Source organism: Rhyacophila brunnea, unplaced genomic scaffold (genome assembly GCF_057557595.1).
Source record: "Rhyacophila brunnea isolate RB1 unplaced genomic scaffold, BYU_Rbru_1.0 scaffold_11, whole genome shotgun sequence".
Classification (NCBI taxonomy): domain Eukaryota; kingdom Metazoa; phylum Arthropoda; class Insecta; order Trichoptera; family Rhyacophilidae; genus Rhyacophila; species Rhyacophila brunnea.
The window spans coordinates 23,487,727-23,507,504 of NW_028232763.1; the positions used below are offsets into that span (position 1 = coordinate 23,487,727).

Genomic DNA, 19,778 nt, shown 5'->3' on the forward strand with positions numbered 1-19,778 from the left:
CCCCAAGCCTCAATTGATGCTAAGGCTTCACCAACAGTGCTCTCAATCTTCGCCCTGCTGTCGGCCTGGACCAGCAGCAGCGCATCGTCTGCGTAGGCGATGACAGTACAGTCGGTTGGAAGCGGAATTCTAAGGAGATCGTCGAAGAGTACGTTACAGAGAAGGGGCCCGAGGACTGAGCCCTGGGGACATCCCATGCTGGTGTTTCTCTCTATTGTGGTTGATCCAACTCGAAACTCGATCGATCTATTGGTGAAATAACTTTGAATTGACGCGAACAAATTTCCTTGTAGTCTCTTCAGCCGGAGCTTTTGAAGTATAAGAGGCCAGGACGCACTATCAAACGCACCTGCAATGTCCAGGAAAACTCCTAGGACGTATTTACGGCGGGAATTTTCATCAATGGCAATCACATTTCTTATGGCGTCGACTGTTGATTTGCCTCTTCTGAATCCAAATTGCTTATCGGAAAGCGGCGAGTGTGTCTCCAGGTGGGCTTCAATCCTGCGGTACAGTAGCTTCTCCAGCACTTTGCCCAGAGCGGGCAGAAGTGTTAGAGGGCGGTAGGCTTTGGGGATTACCTTAAGTAAGCCCCTCTTCCAGCAGTCGGGGAACGTGCCGCTCCTGATGCAGTCACTGAAGAGGGCTGTAATCTCTGGCGCGGCGATGGCCCATGTGCGTTTGACAACTAAATTGTCAATGCAGTCCGGGCCTGGGGCTTTGCCAGCAATCAAGGTGCGTACGATGTGGTTGATCTCCTGTTCGGAAGGCAACGATGAGTGATCCGTGTCGATGGGAAGAGAAGCCTCGAAGCGGGCCATCCTCATGGCAGTATCATCCCTGGATTCATCATCCAGGGGGATGAGGACCTCGAGTATGACCGCAGCCGTTTCAGACTCATTACTGGTGAATCCGCCACCCGGTTTCTCGATACCGCACAAGAGGCTCGTCGGTCTGAGTCCCAGCCTCAATGCGCGGTATGGAGGACCCCAGGGGTCCGAACCTCCCTCGATGGTGACGAAAATACGCCAGTAGTCGTTCTTGGCTTGAGTGATTGCTTTCTTGTATTCCATTCGGGTGGATTTGGCCATGGTTGCAAGGGGATCGATGGAGGCAGGTGGTTGCTTGCGCAGGCATGCACGTTGGTGGGCCTTGCGTGCTTTTCTGAAAATCTCAGGCAGGCGAGAAACATGCTGCGTCCACCACGGCGACTGGCTTGGTGGCTTGGGCTTGCAGCGTCCGAGTGAAGCGTCGGCTGATCTGCAGTCAGTCAGTGATGTCTGCAGTTAGTCGTGATGTCTGCAGTCAGTCGTGAGGCGGCCGAGTGTAGGTCCGGAAAACGGGTTCTAGATGTCCTGTTAAGCTTTTTGGAAAGCACCTCTTCAAACTTTTCGCAATTCCCGTCGCGCGTTCTAAATCGCGTAGGCGGGGGTGGGTATACGTCAGAGACGCGAGGAGTCAGCGGCCAGCTCAAAAGTGATCAACCGGTGATCACTCATGGAAGCGCTCTCATGGACTCTCCAGCCGCTGATCCGTCTCGCGACGGACTCAGTGGCCAGGGTGATGTCGACGTGGGTGCTTCCGCGGTTTGCGTGCGACACAAAAGTCGGCATGCTGTTGGGGTCGTTGAGGATGACCAGGTTGTGCTGGTACACCAGCTCCTCGATGACGTCCGCGTCGCACAGGGGAATATCCACGGGCGCCCAGAGGGGGGATTGCGAGTTGGCATCCACACAGATGATGACATCCCTGCCATCAACTGCGCGTAGTATGCCGTCGAGCACTGATGCCACGTGTTCCTTTGTGCTCTTAAAGCTGAAGTAGGTGGAGATAACCACCACGCTGCCTCCTCCGGGAAAGCTTATGTCTGCGCACGCGACTAGCTCAGTTGACAGGTGCGAGAGCGACAGCACGCCAAGGCGGGGGTCAAGAGCAAATACGCAGGCCTTTGGTACTGCACATCTGGCATTGACGACAAGGCCCACATAGTCTCAATCAACTCCGCCGAGCCGGCGTCGCTCAGGTTGACGTTCAACTGAGCGAAGGTTATCATCGCGCGGCAGTGTAGTCCACCATCGCTCTCTCGCGCATCTCAGCGTGTAGCCTTGCTGGGCAATCGAGACTGCCGGTGGAATGGTCAGACGTCTGTTTATGTTTGTGGCAGGCCACGCATTTGGGTGGGTTTCCTTTGTTGGGACAGTCTTCTCGGTCGTGGCCGGAGATGGCGCAGTGGCTGCACGTTGGGGTCTTGTTCGCACACCCTTTGGCCATATGTCCGTATAGGTGGCATATGTTGCATTTAACCACCCCAACGTAGTCCCTCAGAGGGAAGGATTCCCATCCCATAGATAGCCTGTCTTCTGCCAGGAGAGCAGACCAGATGGCTGCCGGGGCGAAAACCACAAAGTGGCATCTGCCTGTTCTAGGCCCGGCTTTGTGGCTTAGCCTGATGTCCTTATAAGCGGACTCTGGGAGGCCGGTCTGCTCTTTTGTAGAGGTGTATATAGCTTCCCGGAGTTGAATATCGGTGAGAGTTGATGGTAGGTTAAAAATTATTACTCGAGGTTGCTTCTTCCCGGCGAGCTCGGCTCGTAGGGCAACCTCTGAGGTCTCCATGGCTTTTACAAGAGCCTTGGCCTCGACTCCAGAACAGGGGTGAACAATAACGCCCCCGTTCCTTACATTTCTGATCCCGGTTATTTGGACCCCAAGAGACCTGGGGTCGAAGGCCTTCTTCAAAATCTCCTTTGTGGTGTCAGATTTCTTCTCCCCAGAGCCGGTCGGGAAGAAAAGAACGCCCGGTCTGGGGGCGAGGGGTAAGAGGAACGGGAAATGGTTGTTGGTGTTGCCAGGAGCGGCGGCTTGAGGGACAGAGGTAGCGATGAGGGGGCGACTTTTTGGGCCGAGGGCTGTGGCCCATGATGTGGTCGCTGGAGTGAATGTAGCCGTAATGTTTGGTGCGGTATGATGAATAGTCTTGAGCGTCTTGGTTTGAGTATGTAGATCGGAAATGGCTCTTTTCTGGATCTTCAGCCCGATCGTCCTATCCTTTAAAAGCCCCTCCAAATGCTTGTTTCTGGCCTCCAGAGTAATGGCTATTTTCTCGAATTTTGACATGGCGAGGTTGAGCCGGCCTTGTGCTTCCGAGAGGTTAAGGAGAGCGTTGCTGATTGTCTCCTTAGCCCCGGCTTGTTTTCCTCTGAAGGCCGCAATCAGTTCGTTCATATTATTGGAAACTTCTTGGTAGGTCGAATCGTATTGGTTGGTTTGAATTTCTCCATAGTTGCCGGCCTCCTCGTAGTCATCGCCTGAGATTGAGGAGGAGTGGGAGGGAGCTTCGTCAATGTCTCGCGGATCGGGTTGGTGGCTTTTGGTTTTATTCTTTTTCGGTTCTGGCTCGTTGATTGCGTCCGGGGAAAGATGAGGCAGCGATTTCTGTCCGGGTGATTTGGGGGAGCGTGTCTTATTCTTCGCCGGGCGGGATATTGATGTCGGAGCATGACCAGATGTGGACGCCAGTTGGGATGGGGTGATGGGAGGGTCAGGACCTTCCCGAGGAGGCGGTGGGGTGCGTTGCATGGCACAAGGCTCCGGCTAGTACTGGTAGTGAGCAGTGGTGAGTTTAGTTGGTAGACAGTATAGGTGACACGGTCGGTAGTTTTGCGGGTTTACTAGTGTAAGCGTTTAACACTTTTTGATGAGGTGTGAGTTGGTGAGTGGGTAGGCACTAAGGCAGGGGTGTCAAACTCGGGGGCCGGGGTCCCGACGGGGGCCCTTGGCTTCCAGACAGGGAAGGTCAGTGTTAGGCCCGCGGTCCAAAAATGGTCCCTGACAAAATATGGTCAACAGCTCAATTGAGGCAGGCCTCGGAGAGAATTGGCAGGGCAGTAATTAATGAAGGAGAGCAGAAACAAAAGGTATAAGTAAAAAAAAAAAATGAAAAGTGCTTTGTGAATGTAAGTCCAGATTGGGCTTAGAGTGGGTGACTATGACAAATTTGAGAAAAAATTGTTAAGTCGAAAAAAGCTTGATGTAGGTAGTTATGTGCAAGATGATTGAAATTTTTATAAGTCCAAAATGGATCAAATGTAGGTATTTGAGATCTGTTGAGAATTTGAGTGAGGGCAGAGCAAAAACAAAAATCAAAACAAAATGACCGCCCGGTATGGACGACCGCCAAAATGCGACTGAAACACAAGAAACAAAAGAAAGTGAAAAAAATGGGCGGGGATTCTGGGGTGGTAGAGGGGGCTTAATAGTTCTGTTTATGGCTGTGCAATTGGCTTGTAAGTCGTTTGCGAGCGATAAGTTAGGTGATCGCTCGTTAATCTTCTCGCAGATTGGTGGTCACTTGTGATTATCTTGTTGATGGCTTGTTGATGTGGTTATAATGGCTGCGGTTGTAGGGTTCAAAGTTTAATGTTTGTATTTTTTGTGGTGGGATGCTTGAAGAAACCGTGAAAAGTCACTTAAATTTTCACGTATGCACTTGTAAAAACTATTGCTGTGTGAAGCAGATGGTTGTTAGAACACTGTGTGAATTTGAAGCGTTTCAGGTGTTAGCAACTTAGAAGCAATAAAGTACAGCACACAGGTAAAGTCACTATTCCCGGGAAAATCCCGGGAGGAAACACTTGGAAACTTAACAGGTCAAAGTCCAGGGGCAGGCACAGGTGATAATGTAAAAACGAGAACGAAAAACAGTAGAAAGCGGGGTCAAAAGTGAAATAAGAGCGAAAAGCGATGAGTTAGCGTTAAACAATTGCGGAGCGAAGCGAAAGCACGTCTGCACTCGGCAAAGGTAAGGCAAGTGCGGGTCATGCGACCGTTGATTGTCAGAGTTTCAGGCGGTTTGAACGCCTTACTTTTGAGCATTCTCTGAAGACTAGACCATACATTCTCTTTTCCCTGAGCCGAGCAATGGTTCTTCCAGGTTTGTAATTTCGCTTCCGCAATCGCAGTTTCATACTTATTATTTGCGGTTTCAAAAATCTGTTGAGTGAACGGCCGTCGAACCACGCCTGAATTCCGAAATTTTGTCCTTGCTACTCTAAAAACCGTCTTCAGTGTATCCAGTTTCGGACTCCACCAAGGATTACTTTTTCTTTGGAATTCTTCGCCCAAAGAGCGCACCATCGTGCTCTCGCATGCTGACTCGATCGCCAATGACAATTCTTTGACAATGTCTTCGAGCTCATGTACGTCTGTAACGCTATCCAACCTATCTACAGTGATACCACGATCCTGAATCTGGGAAATAAGTGCAAGCCCAAAATCTATCCAGTTAGCCTTGGACGTCTTAAACCTGGTTGCTGTTGATTGACATTTGAAGTTTTGTTTGCAGCGTAGCTATCTGCGGCTTGTAATGAAAAAAATATCGCATTGTGGTCGGATCCCAGCGCTGCATCACGACATACTCTCCAATTTTCAATATAGCTTTCCAGCTTACGAGTTCCTCTGATCGTTTCAAACGTTGGGACAGAACCCTCGTTTAATACGTTTAGGTCGTGCTGTGCTAAAAAATCTGACACGGCTGTGCCTCTGCTATCAGTACGTGGACTGCCCCACCAGATGCTCTTTGCGTTTACGTCGCCTCCGAGCAACAGCCTGTGACCCTTTGAAGAGTTCATTAGCCTGCTCATGCCGGTCAGCGATTCATCGATGTGCACCGACGGCGCGCAGTACAGTGATCCGACCAGTAGCGTTTCTCCTAAGTTGTCGAGTTCTACAACAGCGCAACTATATGAGCTAAACTCGGAAAGTAAAATGCAGTGGGTTAGAGATGACGTTCGACGCACAAGAATAGCTGCCTTCACTGGATACAGACTGCTCGGCTTCTGAAAAATGATACCTGAAAAAAGCGAAGAATGAATTTGACCCGCGTTGCCAGTGTACGATTCCTGGATTAAAGCCAGGTCCACATTATTAGATTCCATATACCTGATGAAAGAGACTGTGGCGACCTCGCACCGTGCAAGATTCTCTTGTGCAACTTTTAGGTGTATAGCCGTTATTGGTTTCCGAAGTCAGTTGCGGAAGTAGACTTGGCTTCTTGTTGGCGGTGCAATATGCATGTGCGCGATAGAGGACTGTGACCCGTCAGAGCAGTCCGATGGAGCCGCCTATTTTCCCGGACGCAGTTGACGCATGTCAACTTTCCCTTTTTGGGACATTCCGCAATTTTGTGGTCCCCCCCCCCACATCCCCGACATGCAAAGGCTTCCTTGCAAGTATGACCAGTATGCCCATACCCCAGGCATTTCGTGCAATGCACAACACTAGAGTATAGCTGTACTCGAACCCGCTGGAAACCAACGTTCAGGCCGCCAACTTCCACCATCTGATGATCCAAGGAGGACTCCACCTCCAGAATGTAATTGGATTTGCCCTGGATGTGACCTTTTGTTTTGAACACAACGCTGAAGGAATCGTTCGCTGACGTTCTGATGAAAAGATTTTGATAACGTAGTGCAGTTATCAATTGTTCCCCATCAAAATTTTCTTCAATGCCCTTTAGGACAACTCTCGGCCTTTTCAGTGAGCTGACCGATGCGGTGAGAACCTCCGAGCCGCTGACAGCGTCCACATTTTCTTATTCTTATCAGAATTGGTCTATAATAGACTTTCGATATGGATGTCCCGCACCGGGAAACTATATTGTTTAAATTAAAATATGATTTTTTTAATATAATATTATTCTATGGCTGCAAGCATTTATTTTTTATAGACAATGAAACAAAATAATGTTTAAGGCCTACCGCACATGGACAATTACATAACCGGCCGGTAGCGTTCGGACAATCGTTGGTTTGCTCGCGCATGGTCTAATTTATTACCGGCCAGTATTTTTGAGCGCGCATAGCGTGATAATACATCAGGCGCAATGCGCGCGCACTGAAGATATGAGTCCGCACCGAAAAATGGCGCACGCGATATGATAAGAAACGTCAAAATGGATTTTGTAGAGCTTAATATATTATATAATATATGAAGGTTTTGTATAGATTATCAAACTGTTTTAAAATGTGTGTGTATATATTATTAATATATGAAGAAAGAAACTGAAAAAATGGGACTGGTACGTGCATGCAAAGCCAATAGGTACGCATCGATGAACTGTCAAATGTGGATCTCGTAACGGTTCGATGTATGCGTGTGCTCCATACGACCGCGTCACTTGTGCGTGCATGTATGAGTGCACTCTCGGCCGGCTAATAAGTGTCATGCGCGGGCTCTCATTTAAAAGAATTGCCAATGGGGCCCCGGCTGGTTCGAATCGGTGTAAAATTTTGTGTCTGAACACAGATTTTCAACTCGGCCGTTCGCTCGATCGTCCATGCGCGGGGTTGCATTGCAATACGATGGTTACAACTCCTCGATTGTTGGCCGTACGATAGTAAATCGTTATGGACGATTACATAACCGGCCGGTAGCATGCGGACAATCGTTGGTTTGCTCGCGCATGATCCAATTTATTACCGGCCAGTATGTTTGAGCGCGCATGGCGTGATATACATCGGAGGCAATGCGCGCGCACTGAAGATATGCGTCCGCACCGGAAAATGGCGCGATATGATAAGAAACATCAAAATGGATTTTGTAGAGCTTATATTATATATAGAGGTTTTGTATAGATTATCAAACTGTTGGTGTATATATTATTAATTTATAAAGAAAGAAACTGAAAACATGAGATTGGTAAGCGCATGCAAAGCCAATAGGTACGCTTCGATGAACTGTCAAATGTGGATCTCGTAACGGTTCGATGTATGTGTGCGCTACATACGACCGCGTCACTTGTGCATGCTTGTGTGAGTGCACTCTCGGCCGGCTATGACGTGTCATGCGCGGGCTCTCATTTAAAAGCATTGCCAATGGGGCCCCGGCCGGTTCGAGTCGGTGTAAAATTTAGTGTCTGAACATAGATTTTCAACTCGGCCGTTCGCTCGATCGTCCATCCGCGGGGTTGCATTGCAATACGATGGTTACAACTCCTCGTTTGTTGACCGTACGATAGTAAATCGTTCATGCGCGGTAGGCCTAAATTTATTTTTTATGCTGCTAACCTTTTTCTATTATGTAAATGGAACCCGAAAGAGATTAATATTCGCGTTATATTGGATCGCTATTTATGATAATCACGATTGAGATGTATAATTATTTATCATATTTAAATGCACATACGTACACATTCCAGATTGCAATCGGTGGTTGCAATCGGCGATTGCCAGCTGTTCTGCTAGGCCTAGCAGCCTGAAATGGTGTCAGACGATATTGTGAAGGCCAGATTCTAGAATAGACTAGGCATATGACTCCAAATTTGTATTGGCAGTGACGACATGCAAATCGTAAAACTTACAAATCAGCAAAATGTCAAACTGTCTGACGTGAATAAAAATCTATCCCGAAGGGAAAAATATGGCACCGTCTATACATACTTTACAATTTTATTAAAATCCAACACCATGTCATTAGGACGCCAAGCCATCTGCAAGACATAGCGAGACAGACTGGCGAGAGCCAGTTGGCTCAGCTAGTTTGATATAATTTTATGAGGCAAAGAGGCGTATCGGTCTAGTAAAAAGTGAAAAGTCATAAAACGTATATCTACTTTACATCACTTCGCATTATCTATGCTTTTTGAAAATAATACCACAAATGCACCAAACGCGCGCGGTAAGCTCATGATGGTTTGAGACACCGATTCGCACTTTTCCCGCGTCGGCGCCCGTCTATTCAGTGCGGACATCTCTATGCGCGCAGTATAGGCGGCCACAGACGTACAGTTTTCGTAACAGGTTGAACATGCCACTTAATACGTAATGGCGGCCATACAGTTATCTTTGGTTGATAATCTGCTGCGCCCATAGACGGACAGTTTTCGACCTGCCAGATGTGTGCCAGGTTCAAACTGCCAGCGAACCCCCACTCCCGTGTTTTTGTAAAACTGTTGGAATTTCAACTGACCGAAAGTTCTCGGGTGACGTTAGATGTTGGTAACGTCAATTAGAATACACCGCGCGATACAACTGCGGCTGGTGTTGCTTGTTATAAAATACAAATTCATTTATTATTAAAAATGTAATAATATTATGTACGCGGAGATCGCAAATATTATATTTTATTTATCTTTACGAGAGTAAAACAAAGTTATAATTATTTATGTAAACATATTATTTTATACAATATAATATAAATGTTAAAATTTTAGAGAGCATTATAAATATTAAGTTATTGTGAAAATATAGACTAATAACTCAGTACTCAAATTTTATTTATTGTATGTAGTGAATATTACAAATTATTAATTTAAGACGTTCACAACATAAATTAATATACCTAATTGTGAATGACAATGTCGGTAAATCTAAATACAATTTAAGTATATATTTTAATAATATCATAGTAATTAATTATTATTCTGATGATTGATGTAAATATAATTTTGTGGCATGTTTAAATTTATTGTATATAAAATCAATACCTTTATAAATATTACCGTTTTCTTACTTAATTAATACTGTCCATTAAAGGGAATAATTTATTCAAAAGAAAAGATTATATTTTATATTTACACAAATGTGTATAATATTGTTTCGGTGAATCGATAAAATACACAATCCACTAGCGAAATCATGATTTATTTTACCAACGTCATAGGTGTGTATTTTATGTCAATTTGTTTCTAATAAAAACAATTATAACCATAATAAATTCAAAGTAAAATTATTCGTGTATCAATATCGTTCAAGTATACCCTACCTAAAACTAATTTAAATAATACCCCTGTGTAATATCTCCGCGAACCTAACCTCCATAGTTTTTGACACTTGCTCTGCCACAGAAAATAACTGTACGTAAATGGGCACGTCTGTTGATAGTTCGACAGATTTAAATGGGGTAGTTAAACATTACTGATCTGTGGTGTGCCCATTAACGTACAGTTATTGAACAGTTATTGTCTGTGCCATGTTCAATCTGTTACGAAAACTGTACGTGCTCGTCCGTGGTGGTTTGACAGGCGCGGCGCGGCGGCGGTGCGGGCAACTCAAACGTATGAACATGTTTCGACGTGTCCGTAGACAATGCGCGGGGACGGGTGTTCGCGCGTGTTGTTTATGGCGCGTCTAGCTCGACGCAGGCAAGATCGTACATGCGGCGGGCTCTTCCCATACTGCGCGCATAGAGGTGTCCGCACTGACTGGAGGGGCCCCGACGCGGGAAACGAGCGAGTAGCGGGTGTCTCAAACCATCATGAGCTTACCGCGCGCGTCTGGTGTATTTGTGGTATTATTTTCACAAAGCATAAGGCGGCCATAGACGGACGGTTTTCGTAGCAGTTTGAACATGGCACAGACAATAACTGTTCAATAACTGTACGTTAGTGGCCACACCACAGATCAGTTTAACTACCCCATTTAAATCTGTCGAACTGTCAACAGACGTGCCCAGGTAGTGCGAAGTGATGTAAAGTAGGTATACGTTTTATAACTTTGCACTTTTTACTACGCCTCTTTGCCTTATTACGTCGCATAAAATTATATCAAATGATATTCACTTGTATTAATATAATATATAGTACTTAATAAATCAGCGCTCGAAATGGAAAAGTTTACGAACCGGAGCGCTCGACAAATTTTCTGAAGATATTTACATAGTCATCAAATCGTATTTGTATTTTATAAAAATAAGTGTGTCAGATTTTCTATTCTATGGCCTATCTAGCTCAGATGGTCAACATATTTTTTCCACGAGACGGAGCGATAATTTTACAAATTTCACGAGCCGGAACGGCGCTCCAGTGCGTTCCGTTCCATTTCGAGCCCTGAAATAAATATATATTATGTAAAAATAATATCTTTAAATTTTAATATTGTATACTTTCCTTACTTATATTTATAAAGGTAGGTACATAAAAAAAAATTTTTTTTGTCTATAATTATTCAATATTCTTTGTCATTTATTTTTTATCTAATTTCTCTGTATTTAAATTATAATATCATCATCATCAGCCGGGGTCAATCCACTGCTGGATGAAGGCCTCCCCAAGCTTTCTCCAACTCTCTCGGTTCTATGTCGTTCGCTGCCACGTATTTCCGCCGAACTTTACCAGTTCGTCAATCCAGCGGTTTTTAGGGCGACTCTGTGGCCGTTTCGTACCCCTTGGGTACCATTGGATGACGGCATTTGTCCAGCGGCCGTCTTTTCGGCGAGCAATGTGCCCCGCCCATCTCCATTTCAGCTGTTTGGCAACGTCTATTACATCGCGTACTCTTGTCTGCTTCCTAACCCATTCGTTTCACTTACGGTCCTTTCGCGTGATGCCCAACATGCACCTCTCCATGCCTCGCTGTGTGACTCTTAACTTTTGGACATCTCTCGTGTTGAGGGTCCACGTCTCGCAGCCATACGTGAGCACGGGTAGCACACATTGGTTGAACACCCTACGCTTAAGACATAATGGTAGGTCACTCTTGAAGATACTATTCAGACGTCCGAAAGCACTCCATCCCAGCTTTGTTCTTCGAGCAATTTCATCGTGCATGCTTCCGTCTATGGACACCTGCTCTCCGAGATAGATGTAGCTGCTGACTTGCTCGAGTTGGGTGCCAGAAATACAGATAATCGCAGGGTCTGAAAAACAGTTCCTCATCACTTTTGTCTTTGAGACATTTATCTTTAGACCGACCGTTTGACTGACATCCGCGAGTTCTTGCATTCTACCTTGGAGGTCTTTCGGGTCTTGTGAGAGTATAACAATATCATCTGCAAAGCGCAGGTGACTGAGGTGCTCTCCGTTAATTGGAACACCTTTTTCCTCCCAATCAAGATTCCTAAATAAGTCCTCAAGAGTAGCGGTGAATAGTTTAGGTGAAATGGTATCACCTTGCCGGACACCTTTGTTAATGGGGAATTTACACGACCGTTTGTGGAGTTTCACGCATGCTGTGGCATCACTGTTTATACTGTTCAATATGTTTATATAGCGTCTGGAAATTCCTTGGTTGCTAAGGGCGTCTATGATTGAGAATTTTTTGATGGAATCAAACGCCTTTTCATAGTCTATAAAACCAAGATATAATGGCAGTTTGTATTCCTGGTAGCGCTCTATGATTTCCCTGACGACCTGTATATGATCCATAGTACTGTAGCCTCTTCTGAATCAGTCTTGGTTGGTTCTCGTCTAGAATTGTTTCGAGACGGTTTGAGAGTATTTTCGTGAAAACCTTATACAGAATTGGCAGTAGACTAAGGGCTTGCGCAGACAGAGAGCGGTTGGAGTTCTGCGTTCAACCGACCGCTGACCGCTAGCGTTCAGGGACAGCAGACATGTGGCGGTCAACAGTATGCGTTCCATTCGTATACAAACGTTGTTGCAAAATGTCGTTTGACAGCTCCTCTTCTGAAGACGCAGTATTGATATTGTGGAGCTTACTGGCGTCTATATAATATAAAATAAAATACCGAAAATGAGTGGAAGAGCAAACCGTATCATGGAATTGGCATTAAAGTGAATCCCGGAGGATTAATAATTCTGATGGATCTGGTGAGTTAAATTGATATTACTAGTGTTTGACAATCAATGTCAAATTTACATTTAGAGGTTAACTTATTGAGGTTGGCAAAACATTAGTAATTATAAGTAGTAAATCAATAAGTTAACCTCAAAATGTAAATCAGTAAACAGCTCTGTAGGTAAATAATACCAAGAGTTTTTTCGTATTTTAATCAGTGAACAGCTCTGTAGGTTAATAATACCGAGATATTGTTCATTCATGTATCCATAACCTAAAAAATAGCAGGAGCATTTTTTCAGCGTATGCAGTTAGGTTAGAGTTCTAGAGTTTATTTTGATCAGTAAACAGCTCTGTAGGTAAATAATACCAAGAGTTTATTTCGTATTTTAATCAGTAAACAGCTCTGTAGGTAAATAATACCGAGATATTGTTCATTCATGTATCCATAACCTAACAAATAGCAGGAGCATTTTTTCAGCGTATGCAGTTAGGTTAGAGTTTATTCCGTATTTTGATCAGTAAACAGCTCTGTAGGTAAATAATACCAAGAGTTTATTTCGTATTTTAATCAGTAAACAGCTCTGTAGGTAAATAATACCGAGATATTGTTCATTCATGTATCCATAACCTACAAACAATAAAAGTGATAATAAAAACATATTCTTTTCACTTACCATTCCCGGTTCCCATTTCCTTGGCGATTTTTACCCACGCTTCGCCTTTTAATTGACGATTTTTATAATTGATGTCACTGAGATCATACAATAATCTCCTCTCTCTCACTAAATCAATCAATTTCTCAGACGACATTATTGCAACGGGACTTATCTATGACGGGACTGGACGGGAGGTACGGCGTTCTTTGTAATTCCGGGCATAGAACTCCAGAACTCCAGCGTTCCAATTGACCGGCGCGGTCTGACCGCCGGCTGTGTACCCATACAGTATGAAGTCCATACAGTACAAAGAACGCCGAACTCCGAACGCGGAACGCAGACCGCCTGACCGCGCTCTGTCTGCGCAAGCCCTAATAGGTCGATAGTTTTTTAGATCTTCAGTGTCTCCTTTCTTATGGAGAATAATAATGGAGGCATTTTTCTATGACTCTGGGATGTTCTCTTGGTGCAGACAAGACGTGAACAGACGTGCGAGCACTTCGCTCACCGTCCTCCCGGCCCATTTGAGAACATCGATAGTCAGCCCATCTTCTCCCGGGGCTTTCCCACTCTTCATGCACATTATAGCATATTACACCTCTGTGGTAGTAACCTCGGGAAGAGGATCTCCATATTCTCCGTTCACCGGAAGATCTGAATTGATGTCAGTGTCATCGTTGTATAGAGCGCTGTAAAACTCTACAACAGTGTCCAGTAGATGATCCCAGTTACGCACGATACTTCCATCTTGCGCTTTTAGTGTCGTGATCTGCCGTCTCCCTATTGACAGATGCTGCTTGTTCTTATGTAAGCTCCTTCCTGACGGAAAAATTGATTCTACAAGGTTCATATTGAACTTACGAAGATCTTCTCGTACGTTTTTACGTAGAGTTTTGCACAGCGTGGAGTACTCGAGATCATTTGCAACCTGTTGCTCGCTTTCCGTACTCCTACGCAGCTTCATAAGATCCAACGTTTCATTTGAAAGTTTGCTTACTCGTTCAACCACAGCAGCAAATGTCTCTTCCGAAGATTCTATAATGATTTTTGTTATTGCTTCGGTGTTTTGTAGGGAGATGGGGTCATTTTCAGCCTGGAAAGCCGCTAGCCTGTTCTCCAGCTCTTGTTGGAATTCGACTCTGCTTCTCAAACCTCTGCGGACTCTGGGCTTCTGCTTACTGCCAGTTTGGATCTCTCACGTTTGATGTTAAATCGTACTTTACACCTTACCATTCGGTGGTCGCTGCCAGTATTAAATATGTTAATGACTGTGCAGTCTAGAAAAATATCCTTCTTGTCGGTGAGGATGTAGTCGATTTCGCTGGTTCGTTTTGCTGGGCTTCGCCATGTCCATTTTCGGGAAGGCTTCTTTTTGAAGAATGAGTTCATGATGTAGAGATTGTGGTTTTCCGCAAACTCCACTAACATGTCTCCTCGGCCATCCCTGGTACAATGTCCGAAGTGCCCGACCGCTACATCATCCTGGTGTTGAGATCCGATTCGTGCATTAAAGTCCCCCATGATGATAGTGAAGTGACATTTCCGTTTATTTTTCAACGTACTGATTTCTTCATATACCTCCTCCACTTCTTCATCAGGTGAGTTTTGAGTGGGCGCATAAACTTGCAAAAGCAGAATCTGGTATCTCTTGCTGAGCTGAAGTGTTAAACTTACTACTCTATCTGAGGAGAAATCAAATTCAACTATGCGATCTTTCCAGAGTCTGTGGATTAAAAATCCGATACCGCTTGTGCGTCCGGTCTTAGTCTCATTATAACAGAGTACATGTCCGCTGTGGAGATTGACGATATCGTCTCCTTGTCGTCTTACCTCGCTGAGCCCGACAACACCCCAATGGATTTTTTCGAGTTCTTCTTCGACCTCTAGAAGTTTGGCGTTGCTGGATAATGTTCTCGCGTTATAGGTGGCAATGGTCACCGGTAGGCAGCCGTTACCGTCTTTCCGGGGATTTTTAGCACCCTCTGCCTTCCCTTGCTGATTGCTACCGTGATCAGTGTTTGGTTGGCCTCCGGAGAATAAGGGCCGAGATTTTTGTTCTTGTTCCATGGGGGTATTTGGACATAACACACCACGCTGTCCAAACAGGTTGGTGTGTGGTTTTTTGTCTGGGTTTTCCTTCCCGTAGCCAAGGGGTCTCTCGTTTTAAGGCGCCAGAGTTTCGCCTTTCACCCTTCTCTATTAGCTACAGATGAGTTATATTGTCACAAGACACACCACATCTGCATTGCCCAGGGGACGCCGCGTGGAGGCTAGAGATAGGATTTGTTGGCCATCTGTAGAGTAGCGTCTAAACACTTTATAGAAATGTACCTATTGGCATTAGTACCTATTGGCATTATTATAATTTATATGGAAACTTTTCTTGTTGCAATATCTTTTTCTAGTCTATTTTATACATATTTGTAGTCTATGTAACTGTTTGTTTTCCTTAATAAAAAAATATAAACATAATAAAAATAAAATATATTAAGTAGGTACATCATTTCCATCCTAGAGCCGGGGTGCAAAGATATGAAGCGTACATTCTACACCTACATTCACACCATATGAACCGAAAAGTCTTTTTTAAACTTTAACTTACATATCATCCAATATATATAATCAAAATATATTATCGACCAAGGGTACTTGATGGAATTTAAATTTAAATTATTAAATATAAATTTACCAAATAAACAGGAATTAACTGTATTAGATGACAGTGCGTATTCACCATTGGTGGTGTTTGAAGATTCCGAAAGGCGATACTCGGATCGCAAAAAATGACTCAAAAGGAATACGTTAAAGTGCCCACCACCACCCGTCATATATGCACAACCGTGGATATGCACGGCCGCTTTCTATGACGCTTTAAACGTGTCTGAAAGAAGTGATTTTAAGTGCTCATTCCGTCCCGAGACGGAGCCGCACGGGACTGATGCTGCAACCATGCACCGTAGTGCTGAAAGAAGAAAGTTAAGAAAGAAAATGTTTGTTTTTGGACTGGCTCTGCTGTCCGCTGACGTTAAGCGCTTTGTGTACCCGCATACTGAGTGTCACGAATTGAAATGGATGAGTCTACAGAAGAGTCGGGACTATCCCGCTCCCCATACGACGCTGCAAATTTCTCAAATGCCGCAAAGTTGGCCTCGGTTGCTACCAGATCTCCATGACCAATTGGGCCCGTGTGAGGACGGACCCTGGCAAACAGCTCCGCTCGTTCGAATTCCATAAGCGGGCAATCCCAGAGGATGTGTTCAACATCTTGGTGGTCATGCCCGCAGGTACAACCCGGCCCATCTACTATCAAGCCAAACTCGTGGAGTCTGGCGGCGAAGTTGCCATGGCCGGTGAGGAACTGGCTAATCCAGTGCGAAGGTTGGAGTCTTCTAGTTTGGTGCCTGCAGAATACGTCTGGAAAAAAACGGTAAGTGTGCCGCCCCTTGGGGGAGGCGGTCCACCTCGCCTGCCATGCCGCAAATGCGGTCTTGTACACAATGTCACTTACAGTCTTCCTGTAAGGAACGTCCTCGGATCTCTGCGGTGGTGTCAGATGGACACCGGCGAGTATTGTGCTGATCCCCCTCAAGAGGAGGGTGATCGATCCTCTGACTTGGACGTGCAGATCGAGGGGTAGCACCCCCGCGAGTACGGCAAGCGCGTCAGTAGAAGTTGTGCGGTAGGCTTTGGTAAGCGAGATCAGCGCAAGTCGCTGCCCGCTTAATAGTGCGCGTCTCACGAGAGTTAAGGAGTTTACTCGAGAATGCCAAATGCTGGAGGCGTAACCGGCAATTCCCATGAAAATTGCGCCGTATGCAACCTTAAGGGCTCTAGGCTTAAGTCCCCAATTGCTGCCCGCCATTCGGGCCATTCTCTGATAGGCCGAATTGGCCTTAGAGACGGCCGTCTTGGCGTGGTGAACGAAAGACAGCTTGTCATCAAGAATTACTCCCAGATACGTAACCCTTTCGGAGAAACGCACTGAGGTCTGGCCAAAACGAACCGTGGGCGGCCGTCGAGTTATGTTGACCCGAGAACTACCCCTGAGGAGGACAGCTTCCGTTTTGCTCGGGGCAAAGGTCAGCTTGTTCAGCAATCCCCAATTAAGGATTCTGCCCAAGGCGTCCGTGGCTGCACGCTCAAGTGCCGGTCGGCTGGTCGCCCCAACAAGCAGGAGCAAGTCGTCGGCGTACGCAACGAGCGTGCAGCCCGGAGGCAGTGGCAGGGACAGAACGTCGTCAAACAGAATGTTCCACAGAAGGGGTCCCAGGACGGAGCCCTGAGGACACCCCATGGTGGTCCTCCTGTGAATCAGGCTGGGGCCGGAGTCGTAGGTTATCTCCCTATTGCTGAAGTAGCTTTGAACTAAGGCAAAGAGGTCCCCGGGGATCTGTTTCAGCCTAAGCTTTGCCAGAACCAAGGGCCACCACGCAGTATCAAACGCGCCCGCTATGTCGAGAAAAATCCCGGCAACGAGGTCCTTGCCAGAGCTCTCCACAGAATCGATCACAAAGCGAATCGCATCCTCGGTGGACTTTCCGGGTCTAAACCCAAATTGTCTTTGCGAGATTGGACAGTTTTCCGACAGGTGGGACTCAATCCTGCTGTTTATCAATCTTTCCAATATCTTCCCGAAGACGGGAAGGAGCGTAATCGGTCTATACGCTTTCGGGTCACAAGGAGGGCGACTGCCGGCTTTGGGAATCACCGTGAGATGACCCTTTTTCCAGCAGTCGGGGAATATGCCACTACTCATGCATTCTTTGTAGAGTTGCGTGATCTCGTGTGAGGCAAGAGACCACGCCCTTCTCGCTAGCGCGTTATCTATGCAGTCAAGCCCCGGGGCTTTGCCAATCGGGAGGCTGGCAAACAGGATCCCTAGCTCGGACATGGTAGTGGCTGCGGATCGCGGAGTGTTTAAGGGGAGCAGCGCATAGACGCGAAGCTGCTGAAATCGGTCATTGTCAATGTCGAGCGACTCGTTGTCCTGCGGGATAAGAGCATCCAACAGGACTGTGGCGGACTCTTCAGAGCTATTGGTGAACGATCCGTCGGGGCGCCGTACCGCCGACATGACTTTTCCGGGCCGTAGGCCAAGCTTCATCACGCGGAAGGGGGGGCCCCACGGATCATTGCCACCCATTTCAGTGACGAACTCTCTCCAGTGCACCTTCTTAGCCTTACTGATTGCCTTTTTGAACTTGAGTCTAGTGGTCCTGTAGGTGACCGCAAGCGGATGGTCCGCGTGCAGCGGCCCCTCCAGCGATCTTCGCGCTGCTTGTAAGGCCCTTCTGGCCCTCCTCATCGTGTCTCTCAGTCTTGTCAGTCTCGGCTTCCACCAGGGTGCGAGGTTCGGCGGTCTCGGGGTCGTCCTTCCGATAGTGCCCTCCGCTTTTTCAATAATGAGATTCGTGAGGTCCTCAGCCGCAGCGTGCATGTCCTTTGGCGGAGGGCGCGAGGCCATCCTGTCCAGACCCTCAGCAAACTCGCGGTCAAAACGTACCCAGTCGGTTCCCTTGGTCCTGAAACGCCTCGGCAGTGACTCGCTCACAAGTGGAGCGAGAGACGCGTGGCCCCTCTCGGTCCTGTAGGCGAACGTGATCAGACGGTGGTCGCTTGCTGACGCTTCCAAATGGACAGTCCAGTTCACGACGCGTCCGGCAGAACCATTGGATATCAAAGTGACATCAATGTGAGATTCCCCATTGTTGGTAGAGAATGTGGCTGGACCATTAGAGTTATTCAGCACCGTCAGGTCGTGAGTTGCCACGAGTTCCTCGAGGGGCGCCGGATTGTCCCGGCCAGACCGCGGCCCCCGGGGGGCCCACAGCCATGATTGAACGTTGACGTCCGCTCCCACTATAATCTGTTTGCCGCGGCATGCAACCAGAATTTTATCGAGCTGCTCGACGCATTTCAGGATGTTTACGCTGAATTTAAAGTAAGAAGAGACCACCACAATGGAGTTCCCCGATCGGTCGGAGACCTCCGCTACGGCAAAGAGTTCGCTCGACAAGTGGGCAAGGTGTAGCACCACTAGGGTAGGATTCGCAACGAAGATGCAGGCCATGGACCCCAGGCCGTGGTGCATTACCCGACCCCCACTGAAACCCAGGTTGGGGCCGTAGGAGTAAGGCTCCTGCACCAGGACCAAATCGATGTCCATTTCCCGAACCGTCTTGATCAGCTCCGCCGTTATAGCCTTCCCTTTGCCCGCATTTAACTGACCGAACCGAATCATTGAATCGAATAATCCGTTCGGTTCCGCTCCTGTGCCATTGCGTACTTGCGCGCTGGGCAATCAGGGTCGATCGCTGCATGTTGATGCGGCTTCTTGTGCCTGGCGCAGGCCGGGCACTTTCCGGGGGCCTTAATATTAGGGCATTCAGCCCTATCGTGTCCTTCCTCGGTGCAATGGCCGCATGTGGCGCTTCTCGCCGAACAATTCTTTGCCATGTGGCCGTATAAGTGACACCTTGTGCACTTGACGACGCCACAAAAGTCTTTGGTTGGGAAGGATTCCCATCCCATATATATGCGCCCGTCATTGATGAGCGCTTCCCTCACCTTTGCCGGGACTGAGAATAGTAAAAACTTTAAATCA

General features: G+C 46.7%; 2 protein-coding genes across 2 annotated transcripts; both read right to left on the reverse strand.

Moving 5' to 3' along the window:
• Nucleotides 1-4,716: 4,716 nt before the first annotated feature.
• On the reverse strand, nt 4,717-6,588 carry LOC147078492 (uncharacterized). Its single transcript, XM_085960480.1, has 4 exons — nt 6,548-6,588; nt 6,313-6,443; nt 5,418-5,725; nt 4,717-5,250 (listed from the first exon to the last, which is right to left on the reverse strand). Exons 1-4 carry the CDS (start codon nt 6,586-6,588, stop codon nt 4,717-4,719), a joined length of 1,014 nt encoding a protein of 337 aa, XP_085816606.1.
• A 7,178-nt stretch (nt 6,589-13,766) lies between these two features.
• Nucleotides 13,767-15,241, reverse strand: LOC147078493 (uncharacterized). The gene is made up of 2 exons (XM_085960481.1): nt 14,444-15,241; nt 13,767-14,366 (listed from the first exon to the last, which is right to left on the reverse strand). The coding sequence occupies exons 1-2, from the start codon at nt 15,239-15,241 to the stop codon at nt 13,767-13,769; spliced, it is 1,398 nt and encodes a 465-aa protein (XP_085816607.1).
• Nucleotides 15,242-19,778: the final 4,537 nt, after the last annotated feature.